Source organism: Scatophagus argus, chromosome 16 (assembly GCF_020382885.2).
Source record: "Scatophagus argus isolate fScaArg1 chromosome 16, fScaArg1.pri, whole genome shotgun sequence".
Classification (NCBI taxonomy): Eukaryota; Metazoa; Chordata; class Actinopteri; family Scatophagidae; genus Scatophagus; species Scatophagus argus.
This window is the reverse complement of record NC_058508.1, coordinates 1,348,889-1,361,546: the sequence shown is the minus strand read 5'-3', so window position 1 is coordinate 1,361,546 and position 12,658 is coordinate 1,348,889. Positions and strand designations below refer to the sequence as shown.

The window sequence follows — 12,658 nt, the reverse complement described above, 5'->3', positions numbered from 1 at the left end:
CAACCACGAAAGGGCTCTCTTGGTACCTCAGTGGAGATCCATCCCTGATGAAATGAGCAGCTTTGAATCATAACCAGCTGCGATGGCAAGCGTGGAATGTCTCCTAGATCCAGTTTCTCCAGAACTACTGCTTCGTTTCAATGTTTCATATTCGTGAGACTGTATGCTACTTATCCAGTACACTTGAGAAGAGAATATTGTATGTTCATTTCATATTCACTGTAATCCGAAGATTTATTTCATCTCCAGAATAGCGATGCCGCGGCGTCTTTAAAAGGCCCCGCCGTGAGGATCAAGGTGGGTTACTGAAGTTGGTATAGGGCAGGGACTGGCAAGTAATTTAGGTCGTGGGCCAGAATTCCTTGCCACTAGGTGGAGGACCAGAACCCAGCTGTTGTACAGTGTGTAGAGAGAACTGGACCCAAAAGCAAGACCTGGAAAACAGTTGTAAGTGGCTTTATTTTCTTGAAACAACAGAGAAAGGACGTCTTCGGTGATTCTGAGGCCTCAGGAAATGCAGGGCAGGCAGACAGACAGACAGGCAGACAGAGCAAGGCTGGAAGCAGGTGGCAGGCAGAAGTGGCTGACTCACAGGAGACCCGCAGGCAATGATCTGCAGTGGAAAAGACAAATGTAACCTATATATTACTTAATTTATGGTTCAGCTGAATACTAAACAACAGCTGAATACTAAACAACAGCATTCGGTTATTGGGACAGTGTCAGAAATCCAGATTCGGCTCTAGGAGAGGAGAATAAAATAAAAGGATTCAGTTTTTTATGTGAGTGGTACCATATATTGTGAAAGACAACAAAAAACATAGACAATTACATTGAATCAGATAGACAACCAATGTGCGCACAACAAAATGTACAATTTCCACACAATATAAAATACATCCTGCAAACCCTTCCAAAGGAAGGATACAATGCTTTGTCTGTATCCCGGAAGCACGACACAGTTCAATGACCCAAAAATGTGTGAGGGTTCTGCTTGAGAATGTCCAGGCGTATTGAGGGATTGAGGAGTGTAAGCGTAGTGGCCGTGTTTGGAAGTTGCAGAGGGGGGGAAAGAAATGAGAAGTTGGGGCTGCTGCACAAGGGAACCTCCTGCCAGCCCAAAGTGCAGTAAGGTCGATTCAGCTGAGTCCTGGGAGAATCTTCAGGCTTATCCCATTGAACTCTCTGATTCGTAGCTCGCCATCAAAACCTGGCTAATTTGCAGTTTAACAACATTCAAGCTTCGTACAAACGCTCTCGACGGCTTCGGTGGCCGGCTCCTCCAGCAACACGCCACAAGTGTGCTTCTCTTGTACTTACCGGTCGCTAGTCACTTATGCCCACTCAATTGGCCACGCTAGGTCACATGACCGTAGCAACGTGATGACGTCAGCCGCAAAATGGATTCACGATATCAGAATAGAGTAGGGGGAAACTAATATGTGGGTTTTTTCACCCGGGTTACACAAGTCTTTAGCAAAACATCACACAGGGGAAAAAAAGCTAACAATAACTAGCTAGTTAGCCATAGGCACAATGAAAAAGAGAGAGACCAGAGGATGAACAATGCAAAGTGTTGTGCGTATACTCAATCCTAACTAGGTTAGTACCAGAAGGTAGACCGAACGATCTGGCAGAGAGTAGACTGCAGAGCCAGGGTATTTGTACAGCTGGAGATGATTAGTGGATGGATCTCAGGTGAGCAGGCAGATTGGCAGCAGGAGTTGATTGGCAGCAGGACTGATGAGCCACACCCAGAACACAGACACAGAGAGACACAAGCAAGGAACCACAAGAAACAAAGGGGAGGGAGAAAACAGCACACATGAGGGGGGAAGGAAAGGCACAGACCATAACATCTATGGCCTATTTACACACTGCGGTAGGAACCCCCAAAGCTTCACTCGCAAAAACAAGGCCTACATGGAGAATGGTCATTATAAAAAAAAAGGTATACAAAAAATAGAACTAATCACAATAAATAAAGCATGTGGCATGTGCACAAACGCATCAGTATGGGTCAAGAACTTATCAGAAAGAATTCTCTCCCAGTCTGAGAAGGATGTCCTGGCGAAAGGCTTGAACTTGAAAAAGCTCTACCTGTGCCCTAACACAAATGTTGCAGAGTTTTCTGAAACATAGATTCAGCTCAAAATGATTGCCAGCGACAGCATATTAAGGATCATGCATGTTTATTTTTTGTACAAAAGCCATTCAGTTTTTTAATGTGCATCACTCTATACAACAGACTTCAAAGAGACCTTATTAAATGATGAATTGTGCATAGGGCAACACTGCCGACAGCTGTAGAAATGAGAGGCTAACACTGATAGAAAACTGATAGAAAACAACACTTTGTGTATATCTATTGCTGCCGGTCTCATTTTTTGAGTATGCCCAAGTTTGGCCAACCTGATTCAGAACGTTCTGTACCCACCCCTGTGGCACAGCCAGAGGGCCTTGTGTCAGAATCAGAATACCCTTAATTTTTTTCACTTTATTATGGCTTTTTTTTTTTTTTTTTTTTTTTTTAAATGTGCTTGTAGGATAGTAAAATGGTCAGTTCTTTGAGTAGGTCGGGGTTGGCTGAATGGTTCCACAACTCATTTTGACCCTGCCTTTGCCCATATATTGAATGTCTTAATTTTAAATTTGAAAACTTCAGGGTTTTTTCTCAGTTTTCAGTTTTACAGCTTTGTTTAATGTCTCGTATGCGGATCACTGTGTTTTCTTGTCTTTTTTTTTTTTTGTTTGTTTTGCATGCTGTCAATCTTGTTTTTCATCAACATCCCTCCCCATTTCTTTTGCTTCATTACGTCACTTCCTGATGCAGGCTCTTACAAACATGAAACTAATCTTTATTTTATGCCGCATGTGCAAATTCCAGTCTTTTGATAGCAGTCCTGTGTTAATAGTCTGTGTTTAAAACTCGGGGGGTGATCCGCTTCCCACTTCCTCTCCCAGAGCCGCTGAAGCAGCACGGGTCATGTGACAGGGTTAACACAGAGGAGACACAGGGGATCCATTTTCTATACTGCTGATCCATCAGGGGTGACACACAAAAACAGACAATGTAGAGTAGCCAGTTAACCTAATGTGCATGTTTTTGGTATTGTGGGAGGAAGCCGGAGAATACGCAGAAAACCCACGCAGGCACAGGGAGAACATGCAAACTCCACATAGAAGGGCCCAGACCGGGATTCGAACCTGGAACCCTCTCACTATGAGGCTATGAGGCAGTGCTAACCACTGCACCACCGTCCCGCCCTGTACACAAAAACGGTCATTTTTGCTTGCAAATATAGGCCTGCTTCCGTGATTTATTAATCATGGTTAACAAATTTTAATATTTATTTTATGTAATCAACAACAAATTGTTATACTTTGCTAGATCATAAAACAAATGTTTACATGCTTTCTTTAGCTTACTTATTCACCTCATGAAGGTTTATAAACTGAAATAAACATTTTTTTTTTGCAATGATATAAAGTCAGCTCCAAGAAAATGGGTCACTGGAATGAGCTGGAATTATTCCATCATTACTTATACTTGCTCCAAAATATTAAGGCACTCAAAACAACTGAGCTATTACAACAACAATTCATTTCTGAGTGAGGTTTTTTCATGAGTCCAACTGTTTTTCCAAGCTGAAGTTATGTTACTTCTTTTATCAAGATATACTGTTAGGTTTTATAGTGAAACAGGTCAGGAAAAGGAGTAAATTACTTCCGTCTTGGAAGAGAACACATAAAAATGCTAAAACTTTCTTTTCATTCAGAGACCATATTTGTTAAAAAGTGAGCACCAGCAGAAAAATAGTCACAAATAACTATTAAAATTTGTAATTACTTAATGATTACTTAAAATCCCTACACAGCCTTTTTACTGCCCTTTTTTAAAGCCTCTAATCACTTTTGCTTTTCAAGAATGAGTGACTGGGACCTTGCTGTGGAGGCATCATTAAATGAGAGTTGCTTTCCTTTGCAACAAGTCATTTTCTTTTGGTTGGATATTGCGACTTGTGCAAGACAGGGATTGGCAGAAACTCATCCAAGTCATGAGAGAAAGACACCTCAGGATTGAAGGTTCTCGGTTCTGTTCTGTTCTCGGCAGTGTCTGCATGTATTACCTTCAGCATTTTGCATGTAATGGTGCAGTGTGGTTGGCCCATGGATTTCTCTGATATATATGGACATTTTATAGAAGACCGAAATATACTGTACTTCATCAGACTGCTCACTTTCAACAGTTTCAGGGTGGTACCATTGGTATGCAGGGTCTGTGATAGCAATTTGGAAAAAAAAGCTGTTTGTGTAAATAGGAAGAAAGTAAGTAAATATGATGCCATGGGTTTTAAAAAAACATTTTAAAAACTTTTATTCATTATGCCAACATGAGTGAAGCATAAAGCAATGTAAAGTCATAAGCAGAGAGCACACTTCATCATTTTAGGTCTTGTCCATTCATTTAGACAAGCCTGTTTTATCTGATAGGATTATTGTTCTGCAATCAGTCTCAGAAACTGTAACAGTCTAAGTTGTTTCTTTTTTATTATTATTCTAGTTTAATATCACAAAATGACCAGTTGATAGATTAGTATCCATTTTTTTTTCCTTATGATGTGATATGGCTTTCGTCATAAGCACAAATCATAAGCAGCTCCTGACCCGGCCCAAGCTCTCTAAGAAGACGAGGAAAAACTCCCCAAAACCTTGAGGCCAGATGAAAAATGGGAAGAAACCTCGGGAAAGGCAATTCAAAGAGAGATCCTCCTCTCCGCGGACGGCCGGGGGGCCTAAAGGAACTGCAGTTGGTCTAACCGGAGCACCCGGAGAAAACCTGTATAAGCATGGCGGACGGTCCTGGTGAAGAAAAACGAGAACAGAATTAGTTCTTGTATTGTGAATGTATTGTATTGGCATGAACTCGTGTGTGAGTGTAGTGTTGGTTTATCTGAGCCATGGGTGAAGCTGGAGCTCCTTCAGGGTAGGTCGCAGCATGTAGGATGTGTTTAAACACTTCTGTAAGAAATCCTGGCAATCTGGAGGGAAAGAAAGATGAGAAAGTTGGAGCTGACAGCCACAGTGATTCCTCAGGAGGTGAATGGAAATGAACAGCTCTGTGTTTGCATATGAGTACGTTTTTCTTACCTCTGGACAGCTCATCCCTGATTGGCAGCTCATGTCTGAGGAAACTTGTGGTATCAAATCGGACTGTTCTGTGGAGCAGCTCATATAAGACCACTCCCATCTGCCACACTGTGGTGGGGCCGGGCCTGTAGGTATAATGACTGTACCACTCCGGAGGGACGTGTTGGGGGGTACCTACAATACACACAAGTGATAATAATTGAGGATGAAAAGCGTCTTTCTTTAAACATTAAAGTCACAGGCAGGTAAATTAGTGAGAGGCAGAAGAAAAAGCCAGATGGCTTACCACAGAAGACACGGTAAACTGATGTTTTCTTGAAGAAACAGCTCAGTCCAAAGTCAATGACACGAACACGCGGCACATCTGAGCTGGTCTCAATCAGGATGTTTTCCGGTTTGATATCCCGATGAAAGATGCGCTTATCCTCGAGTTCATTTGCTGCATCAACCAACTGTTTAAGTATGATCTGGAAGAGAGGGACACAAATAGACAAGTGAGGGATCGGAGTGGGGAGACGGACTGTGAGGAGGTTCAACAGTTTGTGTCATGGCTGTGGGGTTTGGGTTAACTTTGGCTTAACTGCTGTGATTCAAAGCTGACAACAACAGCAGGACAAAACTTTTGATCAGCAACATTTCAAACCCACAGACACCAAAAAAATGTCCATCAGAGATGGTCATAATTTCAGTTTGTTTTGTCATCCAAACCAGATTGCTTCCAACCTGTCTGAGAGCCTACACAGGTTGATTATTACTCCATCAGAGATATGGAGCCTCCTACAACATAAAGCTGTAAGAACATGTAGGGCTTTGGTTTTAGGTTCTTCCTTGTGTTTCCACTGTGGAAAACCAGAATATTTTCCACAGACATGATGGAAAAGGTGACATGGTTTTAGATACCGAGACAAATGGGCAGCACAGTCCACTTGTGGCACAAAGAGGTGCTAATAAGAAACACAAGGAGAACCTGTGGCAATAGCTATATGTTACAGTATGTTACAGGTAAGTCACAAGTCATTAAGTTCTTGTTTGAAACACACACACACACACACACACACACACACATACACGCTCGAGCAGCTTACCTTTGCCTTGTCCTCCTGTAAGTGGCCTCTGTTTGTCCTGATGTAATTTAAAAGGTCCATACATGGCATTGGTCTTTCCAGCACCAGGATCAGCTCCTGGTCCAGATCATACCAGTCCAGGAGTGACACGGGTGCTGATTCCTCCATTAATCCAGTTCTTCCAGCTTGGAGTTTTAACATCACAGCCACCTCAGCTGAGAGTTCTTTCCCATTTCGTCTCTGAAACGTTGAAGCAAAAACAGTGTAAGAGAAGGAGAAGCTCCACAGGTTTAGAGAAAAGCGTGATTCATCAAACACACATTCACTGGGCTGAGTGCAGCGTCCTGTTTGGTGTTGCTCACTTACCTCTTTGCACAACACTTTGTCTTTTGCTATGTGTTTGATGGCAACCTACAAGACACAAATGGCACTTTGGTTAGCACTTCCTGATCAGACTGTGTGTGTGCATATGAGTGAGTGTGTGTATGAGTGAATGTGTGTAAATGTATGTTTCACAATGTGTGTATATGTGCATACTCACAGGTAAATGATCTGCTTTGCGGTAGCCAGCAAACACACATCCACAGCCTCCTTCGCCGAGATGATTCTCCTGCTGGTATTTGGCCTCAAATTCAGCTAAACAGACAAACACATGTTTTGTTTAGTTGCCAGGAGCATCAGTTACACATTAAAAAAGCTCTAAAATTAATCCTTTCTAGAGTGATTCTGAAAAAGATGGGCCGCCGTGTGGAACAAAGGAAACAAAATGTGACAACTTGCTCATCCTTTCTGGCATATACTCCACTGAAAACAGTTTGAAAACTATATATTTATGAGCAATGACTTTTGTGCATACATGTTTATAATCAATTTGATGCCAGGAGCACAGTTCAAACATGCTGCTATAGGGGCTACAAAAGGCTGGGGCAAAAACTCAAAACCACCTGTACATAACATTACACTGTGTTTCCAAATCAGGGCATCAGTGTGACCATTAATGTGACTGTTTTGTGTTGCACATTAACACGAACGTGTTAATTACTACTTACCTCTTCGGGAATCTATCAAATCCTTCATGGTTGGCCGGCCCTTCCTTCTCTTTGCGCAGGGTTCTTCTTCATCAGCGGCAGCCTTCCTCTTTCCAGTCCTCTTGCTCACATCCTCCACTGTTGTACCGCACCTACTGGACTGTGTGCTGCTGCTCTCTTCAAATGACAAGAGAAAAAGAGAACCACCAGGTTAATGACCAGTCACTAATGGAGAAAATAAGTCCATCTTTGTCATTCAGTGACTTCCAAAATAACAAACTAATTTTCTTCTCTAGCGTCTCTTAGTTATAGAAATATTTCGTCATTTCGGGAAATACGCATCCCAACACATGCTTGAGCTGTTATTAGGTTAGCATAAAGACTCCTGAGGCAAAGGGAAAACAGTTCGCCTGCTCCCTTCCAAACTGAAAATAGCCGCATCAAAACCCTCTAAAGCTGAGACATTAAAAATCATTTTTCACTCTGGTCTCATGGTCTTTCTCTGTGAATGTAGGTTTGGTTTTGTTTGTTCAGGTTTGACATTTAACTAATGATGTTGAACGCTAACTTCACATGATTCGCTTACCATTGCCAGTGTCCGCAGACGAGGCCGATCCTGATTCCTTCTCAGCCTGGTTGTAGTTCAGTCTTCTCCTCTTTGTCTTTGAGAGTCCATCTTCACCTTCTCTGACTTTTCTCTTCAAGTTCTTCTTGAGCGATTCCTTCTTAGTGTCGCTCAGGCGTTCAGAGTTGTTATTTGCCATGATGATATTACAGAAATTTCAAATCTGATAACTTCCAGTAACAAGTGAATGTGGATCCAACACGTGTGTGCGTGTGTGAGCTCTCTCAGCGATCAAAGGAACGTGTTCTAGCAAACAGAACCCGGAATGTGCTTTGATGATATGAACTGGCTGGTGTTCCAGAATATGCAAATTAGAGTGTACAGTAACTTGTATGAGAGATGTCAAGGTAAATTATCATTATTATTGTTTTCATATTTCTTTAGTTTTACCCCCCCAAAAAACGTAGCCAATGAGTTTCCATGAGTTTTTAGGTCACTCACGAGAGGTGCAAAAACTCCAAGGTTTTCCATATCCAAAGTGTCATACATCATCTGAACTGCACAGAAGGGCCATCTGAGTAGAGTGGAGGGCTGAGTCGTTCTTAACTGGCCAGTTAGCTAACGCCCAATAAACCACACATTCTTTGTGCAATTTTTGGGTTATGATAGTGAAAACGACTGATCTGTAAGGTCAATGATATCCTGTGGTGCCTTCTGTGATGCACGGAGAATAGTTTGCATTTTCAAATAGACTGCAGCCAGATTGTGTTGTAACCGCTCTGTTAATCCTTCAGCGTTACTGAGACAGTTTCACTTTTTCTGAAAGCTGCACTGAATCAAGTTCGAAGTCATCATGTCGAAGTCGTTTTGCACTACTTGGTCACTGTATGTGAGGACGCAGAGCAGTGACATGCTTCTCTGTAGCACAGGTGCACCACAGGAAACAGTTTTGGCTCATTTTCTGTTCACTCTCTATACTTTGGGTACAACACTCCAACCTGCCACCAGGGTAACGACCTCCACATCAACGTTGGTAAAACCAAGGAGCTGGTGGTGGAGTTCAGCAGACGCCAACACACCCCACCCGCACTGGTGAACATCCAGGGAACAGACATCGGGAGAGTCACCTCCTACAAGGGTGTTCACCTCAACAAAAAGAGCCAAAACAGACTCTTCCTTCTCAGGAGGCTGAGAGCCTTTTGGAATACAGCTTCAACGACTCTGTGGTGGCATCAGCCATTTTTTATGGTGTGGTCTGCTGAGCAGGCAGCATCTCTGCCCGGGACAAAAAAAGGGTGGACAAACTGGTGAGGAGGGCCAAAAAAAAGTTGTGTCGTATCTGCCAAGGCCCACAGCTTACAGAAAGAATGGACAGTGGAAAAGTGACAGAAGGTTGTCTGTAGAGGACATCCTGGGCTTTCCAGTGATATGTCATGTGATGGGTTTGCATGCAGGGAACTTTACTTTTTTTCTTTATCAAGATGGCCGCCATACCAACAACCACATTTTATGGAAAGAGGAGAGGTAAGTCAAATATTCTTTATCTGTTGATATTTTTTCCATGATAATTATATATATTCTTGTTTATTGACATATCAGTAACAATATTTTTACATCTGAAAACAGTTTTATTGTTTCTGTTTTGAAATAACAGTAATTTAATGAATGTCAATTGTAGTGGACACCAGGATCGTTTTAATGTATTTAATGACTGCACATTGTTGAGAAAAAAGTGAAGCAGAGAGGATTCTATACGGGAAAATAGAGTGAGATTCAGATTTGGAGCTGCCAGATGAGGAAAAGGATGAGGATGAGTATCAGCCTGTGATAGGGGAAGATGGGGATGAAGAGGGAGAGGAAGAAAATGCAGGAGACAGAGTCAGAGTCAGAGAGAGACCAGGAAAGTCATCGTGCTCTGTGGGCCAGGACTAACTTGTATGTTTTAATTTGGTTTCAGCTTATTGTATTCAATCTTATTGTCAATTTTAGAGTTTTGTAATATTTGTACTATGTGTAACTGCTGTTAAATATATGTAAGTTTTCTATATGCTCATGATTTTGGTCAATAGGGAGTAATATCACATCCATGACAATGAAATTACTGCATTAATCCAAATTGATGTCTAAAAAATTAACTGGTACTCCTTTTATTAACTTGAATTTATTTGTGTTTTTTTTTCATCCATCATAATAGATTCACACCTGTGCTACCTGGGTTTCCTGCCTTTCAACATGACTGCTAAAATATGCAGAGGAAAAAAAAATGCTTAACTGAAAACTGCTTATGTTCTTATGTCTTATTCTATAGTTCACTGTTGAATTAAATACAATTGTTTTTTTGTCCTTGCAAGCTACAAGCAACAAGCAACAGAAAAGTGATGCAGAATTTTACTGTTTTTGATCAAAGTAAATGTGTTCTTTAGTTAATATCACTCTAAAGACATAATCTGTTCATTTTTTATATTCTGAATTCACTTCTACTTTCACACGGAAATCGTCCTGTTGTACTCCACAGTGGACATGATGTGAAATTAAAATGATAAATATATTCAAAAAAATCAAAATTGTATGATGTTTTTTTTTAGGTCCAAATAGATAGGAAATCACACAAAAAAAGAAACTGTAAGACACTTTTTTTTCTTCAGTTCTCAGGAGGAGATGGACTGGGCTGTACTGTATGTGTGGCTACTTTGTGGTTATGTGGGCTCTTTCTAGTAGATAGGCTTGTGCTACATATCACATCTTATATGCAGCTTTGATTTTGTATTTGTTCATTTCAGTTCATTTGTGTGGGGTGGATGAATTTGTGCAGGTAATTTTGAACTCTGCTGGCTGAGGGGAGCAAAGAATGGCCTCCAGAAACTTTTTGAGCAAGAGTTGTTCAAGGTCAAGGTCAAGGAGATTTTTTTTTATTGTCATTACAACCGTGTGTGTAGTGCATACAGCCATGACACAACGTTCCTCCAGGATACTACATGGTGCTTAAAAAAGGAGTACAAATATTGAGTATAGAGATAAAAAAAAAAGCATGAGTCCGAAATACAACAGTACAATAAAAGTATAGACAACAAGACAGTGGTGGCAAAGCCATCGTCTGTAGAGCAGTTGGGACGATATGCAAACTGCAGCGGGTCCAGTGAGGCCGGCAACAGGGTCTTGATGTGACTCATAACAAGCCTCTCGAAGCACTTTTATATTTGTATGTATATTTGTATATTTAGATTGTTACGAGTGCTGTGCTTATCCTTCATTATCTGACTCATGGTTCAACTGTTCACAATTCATAGAAACATTGGTGTCTGGTCATTTAAAGTGACAATTATGTAAGCCCCCTGTTTAATGAATTTTGTGCAAATACTCAAAGTATGGATTTGAATCTTTTCCTGTGTTTTGTGTTCAGCCTCTGATTGTGAAGGAAAAGGCAGAGAACCTCATACACCAACCATTATTTGGTTTAGTGTAATACATTATCAGCACTGGCCAACTACATGGGCATTTCACAAAGGACTTCAAATTTATGCAAAGTAAATGAGTCTAGCCAAGGATTTATTCAACACATGTCAAAAACGAAAACAAGCTGAGCATGTCAAAATATTCAGTCTCTTTAACTAAAGGGAAGAACTTGTGCAGTTCTACTGGGAACAGGAATGAGTGCAGACAACAATCATACTGACCCCAAGCAATACCTGAACCTTGGAGACAGATATTCATTTAGTGTTTAAAGATTTAGGTAGTTGATTAATGGTCGTTCATTAAATATTCTTTTTGAGTTGAGCAAAAAGAAACTCTCCAGCCATGTGGCTCTATGGCTCCTATACATTACCTTCTCTCTACTCTCAGGGTTTCTATTCTCTGCACCCAAGAGGAAGAAACTTGCTCTAAATTCACTCCTTTTTTTCCCTGCTAATCAGCAAAAGAAACTGCAAGGTTCTGAATCAAATTATTTTGATCATCTGGACAACCCATCTGTTGGGATCTCTGGCCATGCGCTCTGGAGAACAATAGAGTGGCCTACATGTAACCCATAAAGCCTGAGTTAGAGTGACTAACTGTTAGGGACCCCACTCATGACGTGCACCTAAGTCATAAATTCCTGAGTTTAAACTCAGAACCGGCACGGACATTGGCTGTGTGCCAGCCATCTCCACGGGGGTCCGAGGTGACGTCACTCAGGTAATAAAAGGTCACTGCGACCATCAGCCTTGGCTTTTTTCCCGTGCGTGCTGTGACAGTGAGAGCTTCTCCAGGCTCTCCAAATGTCCAAACCGCCAAAAGGGAGCAAAAATCAGACGTTTGATTAACATCATTTTAGATCCCGGGTCACAGTTCTGCAACTCGCAGGCCGAGAAACAGACTGCTGTAATTGTCTGTAACTTTTCTTTTTTTTTCCTCATCCGACGTGGATCGCTGGGCAATCAGCTGATCGCACGTTAACGAGCCGCGCGCCGACTTTGTTAAGGACGAAAACAAAGGTTGTTAACTTTGTCACCGGTGATTTTCTCCGCTGCCGCCGAGAGATCAACACTCCGCATCATCTGAGATAACGGACCGCCAGCATCCCGCCGAGGACGACGCTGCGAACGTTTAAGCGGATCATTATTTCAAACTCCGAAAGATCGGAGCTACGCAAAGTAAGAGGCTTATGTCTGGGCAGAGATAGCGTAAAATAGAGTTTGTTTACACATGCTTTGTAACTTTTAAGTGCTGCATTCATTGATTTTGTTTCCAATCGGCCATTTCCGCCGCTTCAGCGAGACCGCGCGTCACCAGTTAAAGGACCAATAGCTGAGCAGATAAGCTCCGGTTTACTGACTCCGCTCTTGTGTGGTGATACGCGAGGCTCCAAAGAA

General features: G+C 41.7%; 1 protein-coding gene across 1 annotated transcript; it reads right to left on the bottom strand.

The window, feature by feature from the left end:
* Window positions 1-4,532: 4,532 nt before the first annotated feature.
* LOC124072673 (serine/threonine-protein kinase pim-1-like) lies at window positions 4,533-9,482 on the bottom strand. Its single transcript, XM_046414238.1, has 8 exons — window positions 7,830-9,482; window positions 7,265-7,420; window positions 6,757-6,851; window positions 6,582-6,626; window positions 6,237-6,455; window positions 5,438-5,618; window positions 5,152-5,325; window positions 4,533-5,042 (listed from the first exon to the last, which is right to left on the bottom strand). Exons 1-8 carry the CDS (start codon window positions 8,005-8,007, stop codon window positions 4,951-4,953), a joined length of 1,140 nt encoding a protein of 379 aa, XP_046270194.1. The 5' UTR covers window positions 8,008-9,482; the 3' UTR covers window positions 4,533-4,950.
* Window positions 9,483-12,658: the final 3,176 nt, after the last annotated feature.